The sequence below is a fragment of the Hyla sarda genome, chromosome 4 (assembly GCF_029499605.1).
Source record: "Hyla sarda isolate aHylSar1 chromosome 4, aHylSar1.hap1, whole genome shotgun sequence".
NCBI lineage: Eukaryota > Metazoa > Chordata > Amphibia > Anura > Hylidae > Hyla > Hyla sarda.
Window position 1 is genome coordinate 95,257,649 of NC_079192.1, and position 26,028 is coordinate 95,283,676.

At 44.1% G+C, this 26,028-nt stretch overlaps 1 protein-coding gene across 3 annotated transcripts in view; it reads left to right on the forward strand.

Moving 5' to 3' along the window:
• ITGA11 (integrin subunit alpha 11) overlaps positions 1 to 22,739 on the forward strand; it is a 151,591-nt gene extending 128,852 nt beyond the window's left edge. For all 3 annotated transcript variants that reach the window (XM_056571622.1, XM_056571623.1, XM_056571620.1), the window contains 9 exons: positions 1,472 to 1,548; positions 7,530 to 7,619; positions 9,866 to 9,956; positions 12,194 to 12,304; positions 12,394 to 12,480; positions 13,790 to 13,900; positions 14,362 to 14,457; positions 19,386 to 19,499; positions 21,916 to 22,739. In XM_056571622.1, the coding sequence (XP_056427597.1) occupies positions 1,472 to 1,548; positions 7,530 to 7,619; positions 9,866 to 9,956; positions 12,194 to 12,304; positions 12,394 to 12,480; positions 13,790 to 13,900; positions 14,362 to 14,457; positions 19,386 to 19,499; positions 21,916 to 21,975 (837 nt within the window). In that variant the 3' untranslated portion in view covers positions 21,976 to 22,739. The remainder of the gene's footprint in view (positions 1 to 1,471; positions 1,549 to 7,529; positions 7,620 to 9,865; positions 9,957 to 12,193; positions 12,305 to 12,393; positions 12,481 to 13,789; positions 13,901 to 14,361; positions 14,458 to 19,385; positions 19,500 to 21,915) is intronic.
• Positions 22,740 to 26,028: the final 3,289 nt, after the last annotated feature.

Here is a 26,028-nt window from a genome sequence, read left to right on the forward strand (position 1 = left end):
CACGCTCCGCTCCTCAATGCAAGCCTAAGGGAGGGGGCGTGATAGCTCTCATGCCCCCTCCCGTAGGCTTGCATTGCAGGGCGGAGCGTGACGTCACACGCCAGCGCAGGCGTGACGTCACACGCCCGCCCGTACTGTAGTCGCCGGTAACCAGTCCCGGAGCGAACACGCTCTGGGGACTGCTTACAAACAGGGTGCCGCGTGCATGATCCCGGGGGTCCCCAGCAGCAGGACTCCCGCGATCAGGCATCTTATCCCCTATCCTTTGGATAGGGGATAAGATGTTTAAGCACCGGAGAACCCCTTTAACTAGGGTGCTGCGTGCAAGATCACAGGGTTCCCCAGCGGCGGGACCCCCGTGATCAGACATCTTATCCCCTATCCTTTGGATAGAGGATAAGATGTCTAAGTGCTGGAGTACCCCTTTAAAAGGGTATACCCCTTTAAAAGTACCCCTTTAAAAGGGTATACATCTTCACCTTTTCTAGCATTTGTGTGTTCAAAGATTTGGCACAATCATATGGTTCCACATTAAATCTATTTAAAAAGACTATAGAAAATCCAACAACATTCCTTGTTCATTGTCTACATGTGAAGATTTTACAGGAAGTGAACCACTTTCCATCCATTATAGGGGCACTTAAACATTGTAAGGGAGGAATTATCCACCCGAGATTCACCATGATTGGCCAAGAGGGGCTCTCCCTCCCATGGACCATGTATTACAATGTTGGTCAAACATTTAAATCGGGATCATATAATACTACATTTCTCCTACAGTGACTGCTACAGTTCTTCCCCCCCAAACAGTTGATCTTTGGAAGTGTCTGGAGACACAGGCCAAGTTGGTTGCTGGGTCAGCTTTGATTTGATAAGTATAAAGCCCGCAGGACTGTATTTGTGCGAGGGGCGGAAGTAATTATTGCTCCCTGCACTTCCAGGTGGGGATTATTAGGAACAGGTGGGGAACGTGTGTGTTTATAACTCCCCCCTCTCCTACAGGGGCGGAGCACGTGTCGTTTGTGGAACCCTCCCAACCCTCCCTTATTTTATTCCTTCACTATAGTGCATGCCCTCTATAGGCGTGCCCTCATTGCGCGGTTATGGCACAACTCAGACCGCTATGCTAGGATAAGATCTTGTATAGGTATGTAGGCAATCTTTCCTGTCACTAGTACACGTATGGAGCCCCGAACACAAATGGTATTTAATGAAGAGACAACCTCTTTGAATAGGGAAACATTATCTTCACTAAAGATATTCACCTAAGAAAAGTTTCATCATAAATTCTCCTTCCTACGGCTAAGTTAAAGTGCTTCACTGATCTGTTCCAAAAAACGTATTGCTCAGCTGGGGGATAAATGACCAAGGATCTCTCCCAAGAACTATGTTCTAGCTCAGTAGGTGTATGGAATGTGTCAGGGAGGCTGCCAATATGTGTTACTGATCCCAGCGTATACCTTCCTAATAGGTGGCGTTCCGGCTTGATTTTGAATTCAACAAATACGTTTTTCTTCCATCCCTACAAATACATCTCGTAGCAAGCAGGTAAGTGATGTGATGTCTCTAGCCTTTAACCCCTTAAGGACCAGGCCATTTTACACCTTAGGACCAGAGCATTTTTTGAACATCTGACCACTGTCACTTTAAGCATTAATAACTCTAAGACGCTTTTACCTATTATTCTGATTCCGAGATTGTTTTTTCGTGACATATTCTACTTTATGTTATTGGTAAAATTTTGTCGATACTTGCATCATTTCTTGGCGAAAAATTCAAAAATTTGATGAAAAAATTGAAAATTTTGCATTTTTCTAATTTTGAAGCTCTCTGCTTGTAAGGAAAATGGATATTCCAAATAATTTTTTTTTATTCACATATACAATATGTCCACTTTATGATTGCATCATAAAATTTTCGAGTTTTTACTTTTGGAAGACACCAGAGGGCTTCAAAGTTCAGCAGCAATTTTCCAATTTTTCACAAAATTTCCAAAATCACAATTTTTCAGGGACCAGTTCAGGTTTGAAGTGGATTTGAAGGGTCTTCATCTTAGAAATACCCCATAAATGACCCCATTATAAAAACTGCACCCCCAAAGTATTCAAAATGACATTCAGTCAGCGTTTTAACCCATTAGGTGTTTCACAGGAATAGCAGCAAAGTGAAGGAGAAAATTCACAATCTTCATTTTTTACACTTGCATGTTCTTGTAGACCCAATTTTTTAATTTTTACAAGGGGTAAAAGGAGAAAATGTATACTTATATTTGTAGCCCAATTTCTCTCGAGTAAGCACATACCTCATATGTCTATGTAAATTGCTTGGCGGGCGCAGTAGAGGGCTCAGAAGCGAAGGAGCGACGAGGGGATTTTGGAGAGTACGTTTTTCTGAAATGGTTTTGGGGGGGCATGTTGCATTTAGGAAGCCCCTATGGTGCCAGAACAGGAAAAAATACCCACATGGCATACCATTTTGGAAACTAAACCCCTTGAGGAACGTAACAAGGAATAAAGTGAGCCTTAATACCCCACAGGTGTTTCACGACTTTTGCATATGTAAAAAAATGTTAAAAAAATGTCACTAAAATGTGTGTTTCCCCCCCAAATTTCACATTTATGCAAGGGTTAATAGCAGAAAATACCCCACAAAATTTGTAACCCCATCTCTTCTGAGTATGGAGGTACCCCATAAGTTGACCTGAAGTGCACTATGGGCGAACTACAATGCTCAGAAGAGAAGGAGTCATATTTGGCTTTTTGAGAGCAAATTTTGCTCGGGGGCATGTCGCATTTAGGAAGCCCCTATGGTGCCAGGACAGCAAAAAATACCCACATGGCATACCATTTTGGAAACTAGACCCCTTGAGGAACGTAACAAGGAATAAAGTGAGCCTTAATACCCCACAGGGGTTTCACGACTTTTGCATACGTTAAAAAAAAAAAAAAAAATGTCACTAAAATGTGTGTTTCCCCTCCAAATGTCAAATTTTTGCAAGGGTTAATAGCAGAAAATACCCCCCAAAATTTGTAACCCCATCTCTTCTGAGTATGGAGGTACCCCATAAGTTGACCTGAAGCGCACTACGGGCGAACTACAATGCTCAGAAGAGAAGGAGTCATATTTGGCTTTTTGAGAGCAAATTTTGCTCGGGGGGCATGTCGCATTTAGGAAGCCCCTATGGTGCCAGGACAGCAAAATAACCCCCACATGGCATACCATTTTGGAAACTAGACCCCTTGAGGAACGTAACAAGGGGTACAGTGAGCATTTACCTGAGATCACTGGTGTCTGTCAGATCTTTGGAACAGTGGGCTGTACAAAATTTTTAATTTGCGCAGCCCACTGTTCCAAAGATCTGTCAGACACCAGTGGGGTGTAAATTCTCACTGCACCCTTCATTACATTCCGTGAGGGGTGTAGTTTCCGAAATGGGGTCACATGTGTTTTTTTTTGCGTTTGTCAAAACCGCTGTAACAATCAGCCACCCCTGTGCAAATCACCTCAAATGTACATGGTGCACTCTCCCTTCTGGGCCTTGTTGTGCACCCCCAGAACACTTTACGCCCACATATGGGGTATCTCTGTAGTCGGGAGAAATTGCATTACAAATTCTGGGGGGCGTTTATCCCTTTTACCTCTTGTCAAAATGAAAAGTATGGGGCAACACCAGCATGTTAGTGTAAAAAAAATGTTCTTTTACACTAACATGCTGGTGTAGACCCCAACTTCACCTTTTCATAAGGGGTGAAAGGAGAAAAAGCCCCACAAAATTTGTTAGGCAATTTCTCCCAAGTACGGCGATACCCCATATGTGGCCCTAAACTGTTGCCTTGAAATAAGACAGGGCTCCAAAGTGAGAGAGCGCCATGCGCATTTGAGGCCTGAATTAGGGATTTGCATAGGGGTGGACATAGGGGTATTCTACGCCAGTGATTCCCAAACAGGGTGCCTCCAGCTGTTGCAAAACTCCCAGCATGCCTGGACAGTCAACGGCTGTCCGACAATACTGGGAGTTGTTGTTTTGCAACAGCTGGGGGCTCCATTTTGGAAACAGTGGCGTACCAGACTCTTTTATTTTTATTGGGGAGGGGAGGGGGGCTGTGTAGGGGTATGCGTATATGTAGTGTTTTTTTTACTTTTTATTTTATGTTAGTGTAGTGTAGTGTTTTTAGGGTACAGTCACACGGGCGGGGGGTTACAGCGAGTTTTAGCTGCGGTGCAAAATTTGCTGCATCGCAAACTTGCAGCCTGATACTCGCTGTAAGCCCCCTGCCCATGTACCCTGTACATTCACAGGGGGGGGGGGGGGGGACCTCCAGCTGTTGCAAAACCACAACTCCCAGCATGCACAGTCCATCAGTGCATGCTGGTAGTTCTAGTTTTGCAACAGCTGGAGGCACACGGGTTGGGAAACACTGAGTTAAGAAACAGACAATGTTTCCCAACCAGTATGCCTCCAGATGTTGCAAAACCACAACTCCCAAACATTCTCAGGCATGCTGGGAGTAGTAGTTCGGCAACATCTTTAGAGCCAGATGTTGCCGAACTACAACTCCCAGCATGCTTGGAGTTGTAGTTTTGCAACATCTGGAGGACTACAGTTTGCAGACCACTAATACTGTGGTTCCCAATCTGTGCCCTTCCAGATGTTGCAAAACTACAACTCCCAGTATGCCAAAACTGTCCAGGCATGCTGGGAGTTGTAGTTCTGCAACATCTGAAGGGCCAGATGTTACAGAACTACAACTCCAAGCATGCCTGGGCAGTAAGGGCATGCTGAGGATGTGTAGTTTTGCAACATCTGGAAGGGCACAGTGGTCTCCAAACTGTGGACCTCCAGATGTTGCAAAACTACAACTCCCAGCATGCCCAGACGCCAAGGGCTGTCTGGGCATGCTGGGAGTTGTAGTATACAGGGTCCCATTACAGCAATGCATGTCGCTTTACGGCGACGTGCATTGCTGTAAAGGGCCCGACCGCGGCTGAAGATCAACTCACCTGTCGCCGCTGCCGCCGTCTGGATCCGGGTCTTCAGGGACGAGGTAAGTACCGGGGCCGGTCCCCAGCACTCCCCCGTCCCCCGCCGCGTCCTCCGGTCTTCCTCCCGTCCTCTCCGGACTTCAAGGGGCCGGGCAGGACGGGAGGAAGTAACCGCCCCCCCTCCTGCGATTGGTCGGTTAGTTAACCGACGGATCGCAGGGGATCGGAGGAGGTGGCAGGCTTGCCACCTCGCTCCTATACGTTAGCATGGTCCTGGCTGTCTGTGACAGCCGGGATCATGCGAAATTACCGGGCGGTCGGGTCCCAGAGACCCGATCAGCCCGGTATCGCCGCAGATCGCAAGGGCGATTTCCCTTGCGATTTGCGGCGATCGCCGACATGGGGGGCCTACATGGCCCCCCTCGGCGTTTGCCCTGGATGCCTGCTGAAGTATTTCAGCAGGCATCCGGTTCCGATCTCTGCCCGGCGAGCGGCAGAGACCGGAAAAGGCCATGACATTGTGGAACATCATTGGTCCTTAAGGCCCAGGGTGCCATGACGTTCCACAACGTCATTGGTCCTTAAGAGGTTAAAGGGGTATTCCAGGCAAAAACTTTTTTTTATATATCAACTGGCTCCGGAAAGTTAAACAGATTTGTAAATTACTTCTATTAAAAAATCTTAATCCTTCCAATAGTTATTAGCTTCTGAAGTTTTCTGTCTAACTGCTCAATGATGATGTCACGTCCCGGGAGCTGTGCATGATGGGAGAATATCCCCTTAGGAACTGCACAGCTCCCGGGACGTGAGTCATCAGAAAGCAGTTGGACAGAAAACAGCAACTCAACTTCAGAAGCTAATAACTATTGTAAGGATTAAGATTTTTTAATAGAAGTAATTTACAAATCTTTTTAACTTTCCGGAGCCAGTTGATATATATAAAAAAGTTTTTGCCTGGAATACCCCTTTAAAACCACCTAAATATTCCCTAACACTTAGGCCCTAGTAATACTGTCCTGGTGTCCTTAACCCCTTAAGGACACATGACGTACTGGAACGTCATGTGTCCGCTCCTAATCTATAACGCATGGCCACGGCCTCTAACAATGGCTGGGACCCGTGGCTAATAGCGCGCGGCATTGATCGCAGTGCCGCGCGCTATTAACCCTTTAGACGCGGCGTTCAAAGTTGAACGCCGCGTCTAAAGTGAAAGTGAAAGTGTGCCGGTTAGCTCAGTGGGCTGTTGGGGATAGCCGCAGTGAAATTGCGGCATCCCGAACAGCTTACAGGACAGCAGGAGGGTCCCTACCTACCTCCTCGCTGTCCGATCGCCGAATGACTGCTCAGTGCCTGAGATCCAGGCATGAACAGTCAAGCGGCAGAATCATTGATCACTGGTTTCTTATGAGAAACCAGTGATCAATGATTAAGATCAGTGTGTGCAGTGTTATAGGTCCCTATGGGAGCTATAACACTGCAAAAAAAAAGTGGAAAAAAAAGTGAATAAAGATCATTTAACTCCTCCCCTATTAAAAGTTTGAATCACCCCCCCTTTTCCAATAAAAAAAAAACACAGTGTAAATAAAAATAAAAATAAACATATATGGTATCACCGCGTGCGGAAATGTCCGAATTATAAAAATATATCATTAATTAAACCGCACGGTCAATGGCGTGCGCGCAAAAAAATTCAATAAGTCCTATCAATGCAAAAATGGTACCGTTAAAAACTTCAGATCACGGTGCAAAAAATGAGCCCTCATACCGCCCCATACGCGGAAAAATAAAAAAGTTATAGGGGTCAGAAATGACCATTTTAAACTTATAAATTTTCCTGCATGTAGTTATGATTTTTTCCAGAAGTACGACAAAATCAAACCTACATAAGTAGGGTATCATTTTAATCGTATGGACCTACAGAATAAAGAGAAGGTGTCATTTTTACTGAAAAATTTACTACGTAGAAACGGAAGCCCCCAAAAGTTACAAAACAGCGTTTTTTTTTCAATTTTGTCTCACAATGATTTTTTTTCCCGTTTCACCGTAGATTTTTGGGCAAAATGACTGATGTCATTACAAAGTAGAATTGGTGGCGCAAAAAATAAGCCATCATATGGATTTTTAGGTGCAAAATTAAAAGAGTTATGATTTTTTAAAGGCAAGGACCAAAAAACGAAAATGCAAAAATGGAAAAAACCCTGGTCCTTAAGGGGTTAAATTGGCCCTTAACTGATTGCCCATACTAAGAATGAGCCCTCTTATGATCAGCATTCATTGCAGAGTTCATAGGGTTAAACAATGTTTTGGGGGTATTTATAATATAAAAAAAACATTGCTACTATTTACTATTAAAATTCAGCTTAGTATAAGATATAATCAGTTTACTGTTCAATGACAAGTTATATATCTGTACTGTGTATAACTGTACACTGCCTGTAGTATATGTGTATGCTGTGTGAGTGCTGTCATTATTGTAGTGATTGTATATGAATATCACTCTGCTATGCTATTACAGGGTTATTACATAATGCTATTTCTTTCTATAGTGACAGCGAAGAACTGGAGGGTACAATTTCCGATAACAAAGTCTTATTGAACTTTAACTTGAAGTATGAATCCGATCTTCTGTTTACTAGGTACCGTATTTTTCGCCGTATAAGACACTCCGGCATATCAGACGCACCCAATTTTAAAGGAGGAAAATCTAGAAAAAAAAGATTCTGAACCAAATACTGCAATGTAAAGTATAGGACAGTGATCTTCAAACTGCGGACCTCCAGATGTTGCAAAACTACAACTCCCAGCATGCCCGGACAGCCGTTGGCTGTCCGGGCATGTTGGGAGTTGTAGTTTTGCAACATCTGGAGGTCCGCAGGTTGAAGACCACTGGTATAGGAAGTAATACTCACGTGTCCCCACCGCTCCGGACCTGTCACCGCTGCCCTGGATGTTGCCCCCATTGCTGTCGCCGTGTCCCCGGGGTGTCCCCGTCGCTCCGGAACATCTCAGCTGCCCAGGATCCTCGCTCTCCGTCGCCGCCATCATGTCGCTACGCACGCCGCTCCTATTGGATGACGGTACGGCGTGCGAGACGACGTGATGACAATGAAGGAGAGCGCCGGCTATGCAGGGGATCCAGGCACGGAGCAGTCGTTTGCCGATCGGACACCAAGTAGGCAGGTAGGGTCCCTCCCGGCATCCTGTAAGCTGTTCAGGACGCGGCAATTTCACCACGGCGGTCCCGAACAGCCCGAATGAACAGCCGGGTTAGCTTCACTTTCGCTTCAGACGCGGCGGTCAGCTTTGATCACCGCGTCTGAAGGGTTAATACAGGGCATCACCGCGATCGGTGATGTCCTGTATTAGCCGCGGGTCCCGGCCGTTGATGGCCGCAGGGACCGCCGCGATATGACAAGGTTTTAATGCAAACAAAATGTTTATTTGCCGTATAAGACACAAAAAATACGAAAAATACGGTTTGTGCTGTTCAGTCAAACATATTATATGTGTCTTTTGTACACGTAAACCATTGCGGGGAACTCTAGGAAAAAGTACTGGGATAACTTGTCATTTATTTATATCAATCGCTGCTTAGGCTGGGTTCACACCACGTTTTGTTAAATACAGTTCCCGTATACGGCTGGGAGGAGGGGGGCGGAGCTTAATCGCGGCACCCGCACTCAGCCATATTCGGGTACCGTATTTAATGTATGTCTATGAGCCGACCGGAGTGAACCGCAGCCTCCGGTCGGCTTCGTTTTCGGCCGTATGCGGTTTCCCGACTGCAGGCAAAAACGTGGTCGACCGCGTTTTTGCCTACGGTGGGGAAACCGCATACGGCCGCGATTAAGCCCCGCCCCCCTCCTCCCAGCCGTATACGGGAACCGTATTTAACAAAACGTGGTGTGAACCCAGCCGGCTAAGTAGAAAAGTGGGTGGTCCTTCTTGGTGGTGACTGCTATCTAAGTGATCATATAGAGAAAGCTGTCAATCAGTGATTAGCACCGCCCACTTGACTACTTAGCCCTTAGCTCTTCCTGCTCTATAACATGACCCTGGCAGATTGGATATCATTTTTAATTTGTCAGGTTCCTTTTAAAGCTTATTTTCCTTTATACGTTTATAGCACTTGTTACATCTGAAAATCTTCTCTCTGTAGTGTTTCGAAATGTATCTTTTTCTTTCCTAACATTCTGATGAACCTGTGCTTATCCACACCATCCAGTATGAACAGGCTGAGCTGCACTGTAAAGCATTAAGAGAAGCATAAACAGTGACTATTTTCTCATTAGATAAGACATGGTAACATTTTCATGGCCATTGCCCCTTCCCCAGTCTTCTTCTGTTATGTATTTTGTGCTTCATACATAGATACAGTGCATCTCTCCAGATGTATGTGTCACTCGATCTTCTGCTTATTTTCACTTGATCTGCATCCAGTTATTATGTAGAGACACAGAAATTCAGAAACTTTTGGGTGACCCCCAAATGCACTTGGAATATGCATTGTGCAGAAATGATAGGCGCTTTATTCGGGAGCCAGAAGGAGCACTCTCTGTGAGGTGTCTGGCTGTACATGTCGCACACTTGTCATATTAAGTCACTTTTATAGCCTGCGCACATTTCAGAGCGGGACATTTTTGGACGCCCAGGAGCTTCTTGTACAGTCAGATGAGATAGAATCCCATTTGTTATAACCTGATGTGAGAGAATGACTCTTTTATGGTGACACATGTTTATAATCAAAATCTGATCAGGAAACAGGATGATGGAAATGTTCCCCATTCTTTCTCTCCCCGTACTTTACTAGCTTAGGTGCTTCCATTTAGACCTGTCGTGTGTTTGTCATTACCAGGATCTGACAGGTCTTTTTCTATCACAGATATTCCAGCCTGGACCAATATGAGATCACCTCTCGGGGATCTGCTGACAGATACAATGCAATTGGGCCTCCATTCAACTGCACCTTTAAGGCAAGTAACTGTGAGAAACAAAATAATATCAGCTACTATGATTGAGTATAATAACTATAATAGAAGAGCAAAAGGTTATATGATAAAATATATATGGGGTCATCAGATCAAGGGCCGGATTAACGTAGGGGCGGATGGAGCTGCCGCTCCAGGCCCCTACGTTAAAATAGGCCCATCAAATAGCACGGGCGACACGCGACAGTTATATTTACAGAAAAAGAGGGCCGGCCATGCGATTTCCGGTGCCCGCAGGGGGCCCCCCGTCACATTCGAGACATCCCTGTCCCTGTGTTTTCAGGACACAAGGATGTCCCGGCAGTTACCTCTCTGCAGCGGCCCCCACCTTAACTTTAAAAACACAGGGGCTGCCGGGAGGTAGCGCACGCAGGGACATCACTGACGTCCCATGTGTGCGCCCATAGGAGTAAAACAGAGCGGAGCATCGAGGAGGACGCTCGCATGGCAAGTCACCAGCGGCACGTCATCTTCAGTGTTCCAACCTCCGGTCCCGGGACCTACTGCTATGGCCCATAGGCCATAGCAGTAGATCATAACCCCGGTCCCCCCAGAGGAGCGGTGGTAGGAACACTGGGGCAGTAAACAGGCATACAGGCTCCAGCCATACACTGTATATGTCTGAAGGCTGTATGTCTGTGGGGGAACTATACTGCACCTAATGTGGAGGAACTATACTGCACCTAATCTGGAGGAAACTATACTGCACCTAATGTGGGGGAACTGTACTGCACCTAATGTGGGGGAACTATACTGCACCTAATGAGGGGGAACTGTACTGCACCTAATGTGGGGGAAACTATACTGCACCTAATGTGGGGGAAGTGTACTGCACCTAATGTGGGGGAAGTGTACTGCACCTAATGTGGGGGAACTGTACTGCACCTAATGTGGGGGAAGTGTACTGCACCTAATGTGGGGAACTGTACTGCACCTAATGTTGGGGAACTATACTGCACCTAATGTGAGGGAACTGTACTGCACCTAATGTGGGGGAACTGTACTGCACCTAATGTGGGGGAACTGTACTGCACCTAATGTGGGGGAAGTGTACTGCACCTAATGTGGGGAACTGTACTGCACCTAATGTTGGGGAACTATACTGCGCCTAATGTGAGGGAACTGTACTGCACCTAATGTGGGGAACTGTACCAACATAATGAAGTGCTCCGTCTTCCAGGCAGCCTTAATCTGGCCCTGGTTATAATAGATCAACTATTATAAACATACAGGATTATAAGCAGATTGCCTGTGCAGAGGAAGAGTGGTGCAGTTGCCCATAGCAACCAATCAGATTGCTTCTTTAATTTCTCAAAAGGCAAGAAGCGATCTGATTGGTTGTTATGGGCAACTGCACCACTATTCCTCTACAGTCTTGCACTGGGCCCACCAATGTGTAGGCCCTGATAGGGACAGCTACCTACCTGCCTATCTCCGTACCTGCTAGCTACCTACCTACCTGCCTATCTACGTACCTGCTAGCTACCTACATGGCTACCTAGCTAGCTACTTACCTAACTACTTACCCAGCAAGCTTACAACTGACTCAGCTACCTATCTAGCCAGCCAACAACCCAATTAAATACCTGCCTACGTCACACTCTGTGTATCATGCTGTTTGCACATAATGTAAGTAAATGGCATTGCACTAAAACCCACAAATAGCCACAACCCAGCTGTTGTGTCGTGTCAACTTTAGGCCCACCAAAATCTTCAGCACCAGGCCCATGATGCTCTTAATCCGGCCCTGATCAGATCATAGTTTGCATTTCCTGCATAGATCCTAAAATTGCCCTGCCAGAGGAGAGGAGCTCGCTACACTTCCAAGTGGATACTGTCGTGGCCCTTATCATTTTGCTGATCCATGGGCAATAAGGTAAATTAAAAAAAAGTGGGTACCAGAACAAAATGTGAAATGAACCTTCTATTATGGATTTGGATTTTACACCCCAGGACAGAAAGATCAAGGGGGGGGGGGGGGGGGGGGGGTTAACCGCTAGGACCTCCGCCAATCACCAATACAGGGAGAAATGGACCCAGTAATTAAAGGAGTAGACCATGAATGGCCTGGAGTGGAGCTCAGCAGTGTTCAGAGAATACTTTTAATTGTGGGAATACCCCTTTAAGAATATATTATTCAACTGTAAAGCTATGTAAAGATGACCATACTCTTTAAGAAGCTATTCTCTAAATGGTTATTAATTGGGTGCATTGTATTGTAGATCCAAAATCTAGGCTTCTTTCCAGAGGATGTCACCATTAGAATCACTATCCCAGTTGCTACTCGCGGTGGAAATCGGTTGGTTCTTCTACAAGATCTAGTCAGTGACCAGGTATAGCAGTGCTTCTCTATATGAATAGCTATAAAAGGTGCCACATCCAGGTATCTGTAAATTATCTACAACTGTGTTTTCTGCAATAGGGGAATGAAACCTGCAATGTCTGGGGTAACAGTACCGATTACCGAAGGAAGCCTTCTGAAGAGGACCTTACTCACATACCACAGCTGGTAATATATGTAAAGCATTTAGGCTCTGTTCACATTTTATTTACAGTTGACCACTTACAAATGTGACTATATTTGACAAATCTGACTATATTGCACAGTTGCTAATGGCCTATGCATGACACTGCATGATCATATAGTCAGAGGTATACATCAATGAATACTTCAAACATGTAGTCTTAATGGCCGTGCGGAATTCCTCCAGATTGTTTTGCCAGGACATTCTGTTGTAGCAGAGTTCCATTGATTTATGGGATTTCACTGCACTGTTCACACAATAGAATTTCCAGAAATCAGAAATCTTGATTCTGGCTTCCGACATGTCTATTCTTTCTGCGGATTTTACTCGGAAATGCATTGTCGTCTATGAGACGCCACATATCTGAGTAGTCCTAGTGCCCGCCCGTTTGTGCATATGTGCGGAATGTATGCCCGTGTTTTCCATTTTAACAACTTAAAATCGACTGCATAGATATCTGTGCTCAAGGTCAGCACAGGCCCCATACAATTCAGCGACCTAAATATAGTCGGATGTGACAATTTTTTGGATCATTCCCTGAGCATATCTGAATTTTGACTTAAACTGAAAAGCTTAAAATCTTAATCCTTCCAGTACTTTTTAGGGGCTGTATACTAAAGAGAAATCCAAAAAAGAAATGCATTTCCTCTGATGTCATGACCACAGTGCTCTCTGCTGACCTCTGCTGTCCATTTTAGGAACTGTCCAGAGCAGGAGCAAATACCCATAGCATATAAACATATGCTGCTCTGGACAGTTCCTTAAATGGACAGCAGAGGTCAGCAGAGAGCACTGTGGTCATGACATCAGAGGAAATGCATTTCTTTTTTGGATTTCTCTTTAGTAGTGATTTACAAATCTGTTTAACTTTATGGCACCAGTTGATTTAAAAAAAAAGTTTTCCACGGGAGTACCCCTTTAATAAGCTTGGAAAATGACCCCAACTGGCTCACTACATTTGGGTCATTGAATTTATTAGGGACTGTACCGATCCAAGCACATATACATCAGCCGCCAATTATGAAATGGTGCCGCCATATCTGTGCCTTGAAGTCACGAATACTGATATGAAGGAGACCTCACATGAACCTCAGACATAATTTGAGCATTACCTTATAAGAAGTGGAGATGCTTTCATGAGAAAATCCATAATATGAGGAAAAAGCAATATTCTAATATTTTTAAAGGGGCGGTACAGGATAAGGAATACATGGCCGCTATCTTCTAAAGACAGTGCCAACACTGTCCATGTAATACCCCTCACAATGACCGATCACTTCGCATCTTTTTCAGAATCACACTAACTCTGATGTGGTGTCCATTGAGTGCACCATAAGTCTGGCCTCCAACCAAGAGGGAACACTTACTCTGCATGGGTATCTGTGGAGAAGATCTTTCCAAGTGGTAAGGCTCAGCTGCTGGTGAAGACTACATAAGAGATACAGTAGGATTGTATTGAAACAAGATTAGACATAGATAGATAGGTATGAGATAGATACACATACTGATACTGATACACAACTATTGCATGGACCCGGCATACAGGTGCACACCGCTAGGCTAAATATACACAAGCAGGAGAATACAGCAGCACACTGCTAGCACAAAGATATAGATGAAATATTAAATGCTATATTGCTATAATGAAAAATGCAAAATTGAGGTGCTTCGCTTACCATTTGGCCAAATTGTGTGTACCATCCCACCTAGATAGATAGAAGATAGATAGATAAATAGATAGATATTAGATATGAGATACATATGAGAAGATAGATTGATATATAGATAGATAGTAGACAGATTTATAGGAGTAGAAAAAAAAAAGATTCACCTAATTCTGAATGCTGTTAATGTTTCTTTTGCAGATGAATTTTCGTTTTGTCAGTCTGGTTAGTTTTGCTGCATTACAACGAAATTTCCACAGTCCTTTTATTTTTCGGGAAGAGGAACCCAGCCGCCAGGTGATCATTTTAGATTTCTTCTTGCTGGAATTCTTTTTCTTATAAATCTGATAATAGGGCTTATGGGCTTTTTACACAATGAGGGGAATTTATCATTCTATTTAGAGTTTTTCTTGTGGAACTTTTTTAACACAAAAATTTGCGCAAGAGTTTTTTTTGCGGTGTTTTTGCACAAAATCTGATAGAATTCTTCATAACCATGTCTAAGGTTAAGTTTACCATAGAACACTTTCTACTGTAAAATTGAATTTATTTACTGCATTTTTTTTTACGCAAAAAAAAATGCGCAAAAGCACTTTTCTTCTGCAAATATACACCACCTCGTAGGATACATACCAAAGTGTCAGAAGGCATCTGAGAATGTGAAACTTGTGTTCCCCTTTGTATTTTGGAAACTTAATATATAAACTGTTTTGGGACAGTTAGGACTACTACTCCCATCGTGGACCAACTCTGCCCATGATGGGAGTTATAGTCCAGGGGCTGAGGGGCAGATCGCACCGGGTCATTCTTCTGAGACCCGCTGCGATGCGCATTTATTAACTGTAAAAGCTGGCGGCATATGCGGCTACACTGCGCTCCCGGCGGGGAATTTGTATACGCTGTCATCATTCATAATCCACACAGCCGGAAGACGGGAGCTCTGATTGGTGAAAAGCTATTCACCAATCAGAGCTCCTGTCTCCTGGTGGCGGGGATTATAAATTATGAGAGCTTTATACAGGAGCCGCCGGGGAGCGCTTGTACATTGTACAGTTAATAAATGCGAATCGCAGCAAGTTTCTGGAAAATGGGTTTCTGCCCCTGTACTTTAACTGTACTTTAACTCCAATCATGGACAGAGTCTGTCACATGATGGGAGTAGCTGTAGTACCGCAGCGCTGAGGGATGGCACTTACACATCCCCGTCTCCCTGTTTGGGAACACGCTGCCAGAAAGGCTCTGTTCCCATTATGCAAAACGTATAATGAGAACAGAATCAGGCCTGGACTGTTTAGCTCGATCTGTCCCTCTGCCCTTGGACTACTACTCCCACCATGGGACAGAGTCTGTCCCATGATGGGAGTAGTTGTGGTACCGCAGAACTGAGGGATGGCACTTCTCCCTCCGGCTGCAGGACTTTTAGGACTACTACTCCCATCATGGACAGACTCTGTCCATGATGGGAGTTTCTCCAGAGACCTTCTGTGATCAGCATTAAGTTAACAAGCCGGCAGCCACATGTGGCTCCACTGCGCTCTTCGCCGGCTCCGGGCGGGGAATACTGTATACACTATCATAATTCATAATTGCCGCTGCCGGGAGACGGGAGCTCTGATTGGTTAAAATCTATTCACCAATCAGAGCTCCGGTCTCCCGGTAGTGTCGATTATGAATTGTGAGAGATGTATACAGGAGCCTGGAGCCGGCGGGGAGTGCAATGTAGCCGCATGTGCCGCCGGTTTGTTAACTTAATAAATACGGATTGCAGTGGGTCTCAGCAGAATGACCTGCTGTGATCTGTACCTCAGCCCTTGGACTATAACTCCCATCATGGACGGAGTCTGTCCATGATGGGAGTAGTAGACCTAAAAGTCCCGCAACCGGAGGAAGAAGGTCCATCCCTCAGTGCTGCGGTACTACAACTACTCTCATCATGGGACAGACTCTGTCCCATGATGGGAGTAGTAGTCCAAGGGCAGAGGGACAGATCGAGCTACACAGTCCAGGCCTGACTCTGTTCTCATTATGCGTTTTGCATAACAGGAACAGAGCCTTTCTGGCAGTGTGTTCCCAAACAGGGAGACTCCAGCTGTTGCTTAACTACAGGGGCTGTAGTTAAGCAACAGCTGGAGTCTCCCTGTAGTTAAGCAACAATTGGAGTCTCACTGTTTATGAACACGCTGCAATATGTGCTCTCTCCCCAGGGGAGAGCGCAAAAATGTACTAACCCATATTTCTTGTCTTTCTTTTCTTGTCATTTCAGATACCTGACTACATCAGATTTGTGGACTGCAATGATGACCAACGTTTGTTTAATTTCAATAAAAGGGTTAACGAGGGCTGTAGGGGAGTGTTTTTTCAAATGAAATTTTTTTTCAATGTGTTGTGTTTTTTATCATTGAATTTTAAGGCTTAGTAGTGGAAGCGGTCTTATAGAAGGAATCCATTACTAAGCCGGGGCTTAGCGTTACCCCCAAAATCAGCTAGCGCTAACCTACAATTATTACCCCAGTACCCACCGCCACAGGCGTGCTGGGAAGAGCCGATACCAACAGGCCCGGAGCGTCAAAAATGGCGCTCCTGGGCCTAGCCGGCAAAAGGCTGGCATTATTTAGGCTGGGGAGGGCAAGTAACAATGGTCCTCATCCATCCTGGTAACCTCAGGCTGTTTGTGCTTGGTTGGTATCTGGCTGAGAATGAAAATAGGGGGAACCCTATGTGTTTAGTTTTTTAGGTTTTTTTTTATAAGTAAAAAAAAAAACATGTGTGGCTTCCCCATTTTTTCATTATCAGCCAGATACAAACCAATAAGCAACAGCCTGACGTTACCAGGGTGGGCGAGGACCATTGTTACTAACCCCCCACCCTAAATAACGCCAGCCTGTTACCGAATAGGCCCAGGAGCGTCATTTTTAACGCTCCGGGCCTGTTGGTACCGGCTCTTACCGGTACCCCTGTGGCGGTGGGTACAGGGGTAATAATTGGGGGTTAGCACCAACAGATTTTGGGGCTTACGCTAAGCCCCGGCTTAGTAATGGATTCTGTCTACAAGACGCCTTCCACTACTAAGCCTGAAAATTCAATTATAAAAAAACACAACACATTGAAAAAAAATATTTTATTTAAATAAAAACACTCTTTAACCCCTTTATTTACATTTAAAAAAAAATGCTGTTCATCATCGCAATCTGCTGAATCTGACGTAGTCCTCCACATTCACATATCTAAAATGAGAAGAAAAAAAAAAACAATAAAACTACAACCATTTCTGTGATTTCTACACTATCAAAAAGCTGGTGTGAAATTTTTTATGTAAACTGGACTCTCACCCCTTTGAATCTCCCCCTCTGTGTACTTTATAAAGATTTATGATTTTACTATTGTGCAGAGTTTTGTTCGGCGCACAGTGCTGCTCCGGCACTTCTAGCTATGTGAGCAGTGTACAGCGGGAAAATGCCACAGCTCTGTGAAGTGTGAGGTAGAGAAGGGGTGCACAGTAGAGCAAGGGGGGGCGTTTCTATATTAGCACAAAATGTATCAAAGGAGTGTACTTTTGTAAAGCTTGAGCAAGAGTGTAAATTAGACAAGCAGTGTAAAGGGGCAGATCTGTGTCTACAATAGACACATAGACACTTTCTGCCTGACCACAGTGCTCTCTGCTGACACCTCTGTCCATTTCAGGAACTGTCCAGAGTAAGAGCAAATCCCCCATAGCAAACCTATCCTGCTCTGGACAGTTCCTGACATGGACAGAGGTGTGGGCACTGTGGTCAGACAGAAAGGAAATTCAAAAAGAAAAGAATTTTCTCTCTAGTATACAGCAGCTAATAAGTACCGGAAGAATTAAGATTTTGTCCAAAAAGATTCCAGGGCATCAAACAACACTGCTATAGCAGGGGTATATTTGGCAAACACTATGATTTCTTGAGCATCCGGTTGTTTTTTTATTTGTATTTCCACAATTGCAGAGGAGTAAGGGGGTCCACCCCCTTGCTCAGTCATGCCTGTGTGTGTGTAAGGGGGTGGACCCCAAAACGTTGTGCGTCAGATCCTGACTCTCTCTGATATGTGGAGGTGCTTTGGCTGGGAATATCTGTATGCTGTTCAATCCTCTGCAATTGTGGAAATATAATAAAAGAACGACCGGATGGTCAAGAAATCATAGGAAACGTGAGTGTTTTCCTTGTGTTTGCCAAATATACCCCTGCTATAGCAGTCTTGTTTGATGCCCTCAAATTTTTCTGGACATGTTTGTAGGTGGAGCTCCTTACTGGGCTTTAAGAAAATTTGAGGCACTAAATTACTGGGACTGTTTTTGCTTTCATAGGATTAAGATTTTTAAATAGAAGTAAATTACAAATCTGTTTAACTTTCTGGTACCAGTGGATTTAGAAAAAAAGATGTTTTCCAGGGGAGTACCCCTTTAACAATCTATGTACGTTGTGTACGTAACTGCTGTCATTTTTGTGAATCTTTTGGAAAAGGATTGTCTCAATCCATTTATATCAGTCGTACATCAGCTAACTGTATCTCCTTGTTCAACACCGCTTAGTTGAAGGGCTCAGCCTAGGTTTGCTCATGTTTGTTTTTGCAAAAATAAAAAAAGCCACAAATGGCGCACAGTGTTTTTTTTGTTAAAAACAAAACAAAAAAATGCTGCAGTCAGATGTTGGCCGAAAGTCAACAGGGATTTTTGAACTTTGGCCTTTTTTATTGCAGTTTTGGGTTAAGTGGCAGTTTTTCAATATTGCATTCAATATAGGATATTGAGACTATGGAATTTTTTTTCAACAAATTTTGGCCTTGCACTTCATTTATAGCATTGGCTATTTTTTTCTACCCTCCCCCCAATTTCTTCAATAAAATCCTTGAGTCATATGACGAAGGAATCACATGACTTTTCATGACAAAACGCAGGGGAAAAATGGCAAAGAAAAAAAATCCATGACTAAAACAGACTATTTTTCAAAAAAAAGGCCACAAAAAATCCAACTAGGGTGTGCAAAATGTCAGGGCAGTTTTTGTGGTGTTAATTTTTAGGTAAAATATAGGAAAGAGAAAACTATAATCAATGTAGACTAAACTTAGAATCAGGATTATACTGCCTCCTACTGGAAAAAACATCACTTTGCTTTGTGTTCATTACAAACGTGCTTTTTGAAGTGTTTCAAAATTAGTTTATGTAATTTTGCACAGTTGAAATTTTATTTATTTATTATTTTTAGATTACCTTTGAAATTTCCAAACAGGAGGAGTGGGAGGTTCCAATATGGATTATAGTCAGCAGTACGATAGGAGGGCTCCTGCTATTGGCTCTCTTAGTCCTGGCTCTGTGGAGGGTAAGAAAGTATTGTTTCAAAGCCAACCAGTTACTGTATATGAAGTTATAGGCTTTCCATTTAGTTCATTGATAATAACTACCTTTATATGTATTGTCTTAGCTCTTTTTTCTAATTTGTACATAAATAATATGCACCATATATTTTATGAGCTGCCGCCAGTGGGGGTTCATCATTGATTTAAAGGAAACCTGTCATACCTTTCATGCTGCCTGAACTATAAAACATCGGGAGGTCCCCAGTGGCTTCTCCATGACCCATATCTAGGCTGTTTATTGTTTGTCCATCACCCTAGCAGCATGTTGCTAGAACAGTGGTTCCTGTATCCGGTTCTAGTGTATCAGATGATATATATGATATATATATATATATATATATATATATATATATATTGCTCAAAAAAATAAATGGGACAATAAGATAACACATCCTAGATCTGAATGAATGAACTAATCATATGAAATACTTTTGTCTTTACATAGTTGAATGTGTTGACAACAAAATCACACAAAAATTATCAATGGAAATCAAATTTATCAACCCATGGAGGTCTGGATATGGAGTCACACTCAAAATCAAAGTGGAAAACCACACTACAGGCTGATCCAACTTTCATGTAATGTCCTTAAAACAAGTCAATGAGGCTCAGTAGTGTGTGTGGCCTCCACGTGCCCATATGACCTCTCTACAACGCCTGGGCATGCTCCTGATGAGGTGACGGATGGTCTCCTGAGGGATGTCCTCCCAGACCTGGACTAAAGCATCTGCCAACTCCTGGACAGTCTGTGGTGCAACGTGGTGTTGGTGGATGGAGCAAGACATGATATCCCAGATGTGCTCAATCTGATTCAAGCTATATGTAACGAGCGGGGCCAGTCCATAGCATCAATGCCTTCCTCTTGCAGGAATTACTGACAAACTCCAGCCACATGAGGTCTAGCATTGTCTTGCAGTAGGAGGAACCGAGGGGGCCAACCGCACCAGCATATGGTCTCACAAGGGGTCTGAGGATCTCATCTCGATACCTAATGGCAGTCAGGCTACCCTGGCAAGCACATGGAGGGCTGTGCGGCCCCCCAAAGAAATGCCACCCAACACCATTACTGACCAGCAGCCAAACCGGTCATGCTGGAGGATGTTGCAGGCAGCAGAACGTTCTCCACGGTGTCTCCAGACTCTGTCACGTCAGTCACATGTGCTCAGTGTGAACCTGCTTTCATCTGTGAAGAGCACAGGGCACCAGTGGCGAATTTGCTAATCTTGATGTTCTCTGGCAAATGCCAAACGTCCTGCACGGTGTTGGGCTGTAACCACAACCCCCACCTGTGGACGTCGGGCCCTCATACTACCCTCATGGAGTCTGTTTCTGACCAGTTGAGTGGACATATGCACATTTGTGGCCTGCTGGAGGTCATTTTGCAGGGCTCTGGCAGTGCTCCTCCTTGCACAAAGGCAGAGGTAGCGTCCTGCTGCTGAGTTGTTGCCCTCCTACATGTCTCTTGATGTACTGGCCTGTCTCCTGGTAGTGCCTCCATGCTCTGGACACTACGCTGACAGACACAGCAAACCTTCTTGCCACAGCTCGCATTAATGTGCCATCCTGGATGAGCTGCACTACCTGAGCCACTTGTGTGGGTTGTAGACTCCGTCTCATGCTACCACTAGAGTGAAAGCACCACCAGCATTCAAAAATGACCAAAACATCAGCCAGGAAGCATAGGAACTGAGAAGTGGTCTGTGGTTACCACCTGCAGACCCACTCCTATATTAGGGGTGTCTTGCTAATTGCTTGTTCTATGTTCCATTTGCACAACAGCATGTGAAATTGATTGTCAATCAGTGTTGCTTCCTGAGTGGACAGTGTGATTTCACAGAAGTGTGATTGACTTGGAGTTACATTGTGTTGTTTAAGTGTTCCCTTTATTTTTTGAGCAGTGTATATTTACTTTTTTTTTCATCACATATTTTGGATAATGTTGTTCACACTTCAGATATAAGAGGTTGGAGTTAAAGGGGTACTCCTCCCCTAGACATCTTATCCCCTATTCAAAGGATAGGGGATAAATTGTCTGATCGCAGGGGTCCCGCCGCTGGGGACCCCTGTGATCTATGCTGCGGTACCCCAGTCATCCGATGCATAGAGTGAACTTCGCTCCGTGCTGGATGACTGGCGATGCTTTGGTGCAGTCTGAAATGGTGTCCGGGTTGTCCTGACCAGAGTAAAGCATGGGTCTGCAGCCAGGGTGCAATGAATCAACCTTTAGCAGATGGTGTGACAAAGCTTTGGCTATAGGACAGAACATTGTAGAGCAGATATTATTCTTTAATCCTTGCCTATAGAAAATAAGCATGTATCTATTAATAATGGAGAAGAGGGGACATTAGTCTAACCTGCTTGTTCTTTCTCTCTGTTCAGCTGGGATTTTTTAAACGTAGTCACCATGAGAGAGAGGAAGAAGATAAAGTCTTGGAGTGAGGCCACCACAGTAGACTGAAGCTCTTGGCTCACTGCCTGTGCCAATACATATATATACCAACCTAAGGGGCCCAGAGAGAGAAGCTGGCTGCAACTCTGAGAAATGAAAGACAATGGACAGATGCAATAATCTCAGAAAGGTCGACCTGCACAGGCCTGAAGACAAGATGGCACCTTGAACATTACCACCAAATGCTGCCTCCAGGAGCGGGATGAACGTGCTCCTGCTTTCTCTTTGGCCTCTATTTATTTCTTTACTGACCTGAAATTCAAGGAAATTACAGCCAAAGACTGAACTTGCAAATTCTGACAGGTTCTGCTCAGGGATCAACCTACCAGTCACTACCAAAAGGTGGAGACCACTGCCTGCCTCCCTGGAAGTCTCCCGTCATACACGATGCCTGGAATCACTAGCATTATTATTCCCATTGTTTATATATAAAGACCACTGTAACATGGCCACGGAACAGAGGATCAGAAATGACTTCTCCTGATAGAATGATAGTAAGCAGGAGGACTCACCTAAGAACATATTCACACATAGAGCCATAGTTGACAATCATGCACTGATCACCTTCCTTAGGAAATCCATATAAAATAAACAGTTTCATTCTATGGTTAAAGACAATGTTCACAATCTCAGAACTGGAGTACTTGGAGATCCAGGCACATGTGAGGTGGACCGTGCGGCAGCCTCAGAAATCTATGCCAGCTTGGAACTGGTGTAGATTTCCAGTAGAATTTGCCCTTAGACTTCATGCTTAAATTGGTTTTCTGGGACTGTTTGGCGAATGGCCTATCCTATGCACAACATAGCCATCAATCATGAATCGGTAGGGTACCGACAATCATATAGAAGGAGATTTATCAAAACCAGTGTAGTGGAAAACTTGACCGGTTGCCCATAGCAAGCTATCAGATTGCTTATTTCATTTTTTCAGAGGCCTTTTTAAAAAATAAAAAGAAGTGATCTGTTTGGTTGCTATGGGCAACTGGTCAAGTTTTCCTCTACACAGGTTTTGATAGATCTCCCCCATAGTCCTGGAAAACCCCTTTTAAGCTAATGCAGTCAAACAGTGGAGTAGTTGTTCTTAGAAATCCATGCAATTCCAGTTACCACTTCCCCAGTGCAGGTTAGAAAATGCAAGATGTGGCTCAGTGGCTGCTATAAGCTAAATATATTTTGTCTACATGACTTTTGCATTTAAAAAGGTTGTACAAAATTAGAAAAACATGGCAGCTTTCTTCCAAAAACCACATCTGTCCACAGACTGGATCTGGTATTGCATTGCAATGTATTTAAAAGGGGTACTCGGGTGGAATTTTTTTTTTTTTTTTTCTTTTTAAATGAACTGGTGCCAGAAAGTTAAACAGATTTTTAAATTACTTCTATTAAAAAATCGTAATCCTTTTAGTACTTTTTAGCAGCTGTAAGCTACAGAGGAAATTCTTAACTTTTTGAATTTCTTTTTTGTCTTGTCCACAGTGCTCTCTGCTGACACCTCTGTCTGTGTCAGGAACTGTCCAGAGCAGCATAGGTTTGCTATGGGGATTTTCTCCTGTTCTGGACAGTTCCAGATACGAGCATCAGGTGTCAGCAGAGAGCACTGTGGACAAGACAAAATATTCAAAAAATAAAAGATTTTCCTCTGTAGCAAACAGCTGCTAAAAAGTACTGAAAGGATTAAGATTTTTTAAAAGAAGTAATTTACAAATCTGGAGGAAAAAAATGGTAGAGAGGCTCGTATTAACCTGGTGACCAATGGCTCGAGCTACCCAAATAGCACCTATGCCCACAGTTCCGAAAGAGGGGAGATACAAATTTAAGAAATTGGGCCTCAAGAGTCTTAAATATTGGATGAAATTAAAATGTTTATTAAATATGATATAAAATTGTGATTATAAAAATGTTTATTAAATATTAATTCGTTTAAAATATGTACAATTTTATATCATATTTAATAAACGTTCTAATTTAATCCAATATTCAAGACTCTGAGCCCCAATTTCTTTAATTTACAAATCTGTTTAACTTTCTGGCACCAGTTCGTTATAAAAAGAAAAAAAGTTTTCCACCGGAGTACCCCTTTAAAGGAAAACTGTCATCAAACCCCCGGCACATGCGCAGTGGAGTCACATACAGAGCGGGGAGGAGAGGGAGATACGGAGGGAGGGTATGACTATGCATAAGTTGGGCGGTGCTGATCAATATGATGCCTACCATGCCCGGATCCGTCTGCCCGTTAGCTTCATTATTCCAGATATGCAAATCATCTTCTAACTGGCACGGACGGGGTTACTGCCATCAACTGGCACTGTAACGTCACAGCTACTCGGCCCGCAGCATCGCCCAACTTAGGCATAGTCAGGGAGGGTATGACTATGCATAAGTTGGGCGGTGCTGCGGGCCGAGTAGAGGTGACGTCACAGTGCCAGTTGATGGCAGTAACCCCGCTCGTGCCAGTTAGATGATTTGCATATCTGGAATAATGAAGATAACGGGCAGACGGATCCGGGCATGGTAGGCATCATATTGATCAGCATCCCCCACACTACCAGCCAGTATCTCTGGTAAGTGCGGGGGGGGGGGGGGGGGGGGGGGGGGAGGATTTGGTGACAGTTTTCCTTTAAGCTTAGCAGCGATACCAGACACAACTCATGGACCCATTTCTGGACAAAGCAGCCATGTTTTCTAATCCTATACAACGCCTTCAAATAATGTACTAAATATAAAAGTTTTCTTAGACGTATAAGGGCTTATTCACACAGGGTGAATATGCTGCAGAATATTCCATACCAAAATCTGCAGTAAATCCACAGCTGGGGAGTTGAAATACATTGGGGAGGAATCTTGTATCTTTTGTACGCCTGTTGTTGGCATACAAAAGCTGCAAGTATTTGCACATTTTTTGCAGGTTTATACTCCCCTCGTCAATTTAAAAAAAAAGTGGGCAGGGGGTGGGACCTTCACTGCCCGGCAGATTAACTATAGTTCACTTAGGAACTGGTAATGAATATTTTGAATCCAATAGCTTGGCGGGGTTTACTGAAGACCACAACGTCTTCGGCTGGGTTTTCAATTGGCAGTTTTTTGGGACAATTGCCACTGCAATTTTTAATCTGAAGTCAGAAGTGGATTCAGCAGGAATGAGAGGTACAAGTCCTTCCTTTATATTACCCATTTCTTTTAAATACACTTCTGGCTGTGGCTCAAAAAACTGCCAAATGGAGACACAGCGTCAGTAAATTCCCCCCATTGTTTGGTTTATGATGCAGAACATCGCTATATGCTCTATGTGAACCCTTAACCAGATGGGAAAGACATAATTTTGTTCAATAATGGGGGAAAAAATGTTTTTGTAACTTTTTGATTTTTAGCTTAGTATACTTGGGTTGAACTTGTAACCAGGACAGGCTTCTATTTCATTAGGACATCTCCATGATGTGTCTGGGCTGATGAATGGGAATCCACTGTTGAACCTTCTACCCCTGACTTTTCAGAGCTACTTATGAAGCCATCAGTACTCAATGTGCCACTGTATCATGCCTCCATGTGGCATCATATTGTGTAGATGATTTTCCCTAGAATCACTTCTTCATAGTACACCATAAAATGGTGTAAGAGTTAATGTAGAGCTGGGCGGTATGACCAAATATGTGCATCACGGTATTTTTGTAACTTAGGGCGGTTCCACGGTATATAACTGAATTTCTTTCACCCCCACCCCAAATCATGTGACCCGCAAGCGCTCTTCTGCTCCTCCCAAATCATGTTACCCACCAGCACTGTTCTGCTCCCCCAACGAAATCATGTTACCTGCCAGCGCTGTTCTGCTCCCCCCCCAATTAATTATCAGCCCAGCGGGGTACTACTCACATGTCACCCGCAAGCACTCCCCTCCTCCTCTTTGTTAGGGGCCACCGGTGCTGGAACTCACTGCACGCCAGTGGTCTCCAACCTGCGGACCTCCAGCTGTTGCAAAACTACAACTCCCAGCATGCCCGGATCCGGGCATGCTGTGAGTTGTAGTTTTGCAACAGCTGGAGGTCCGC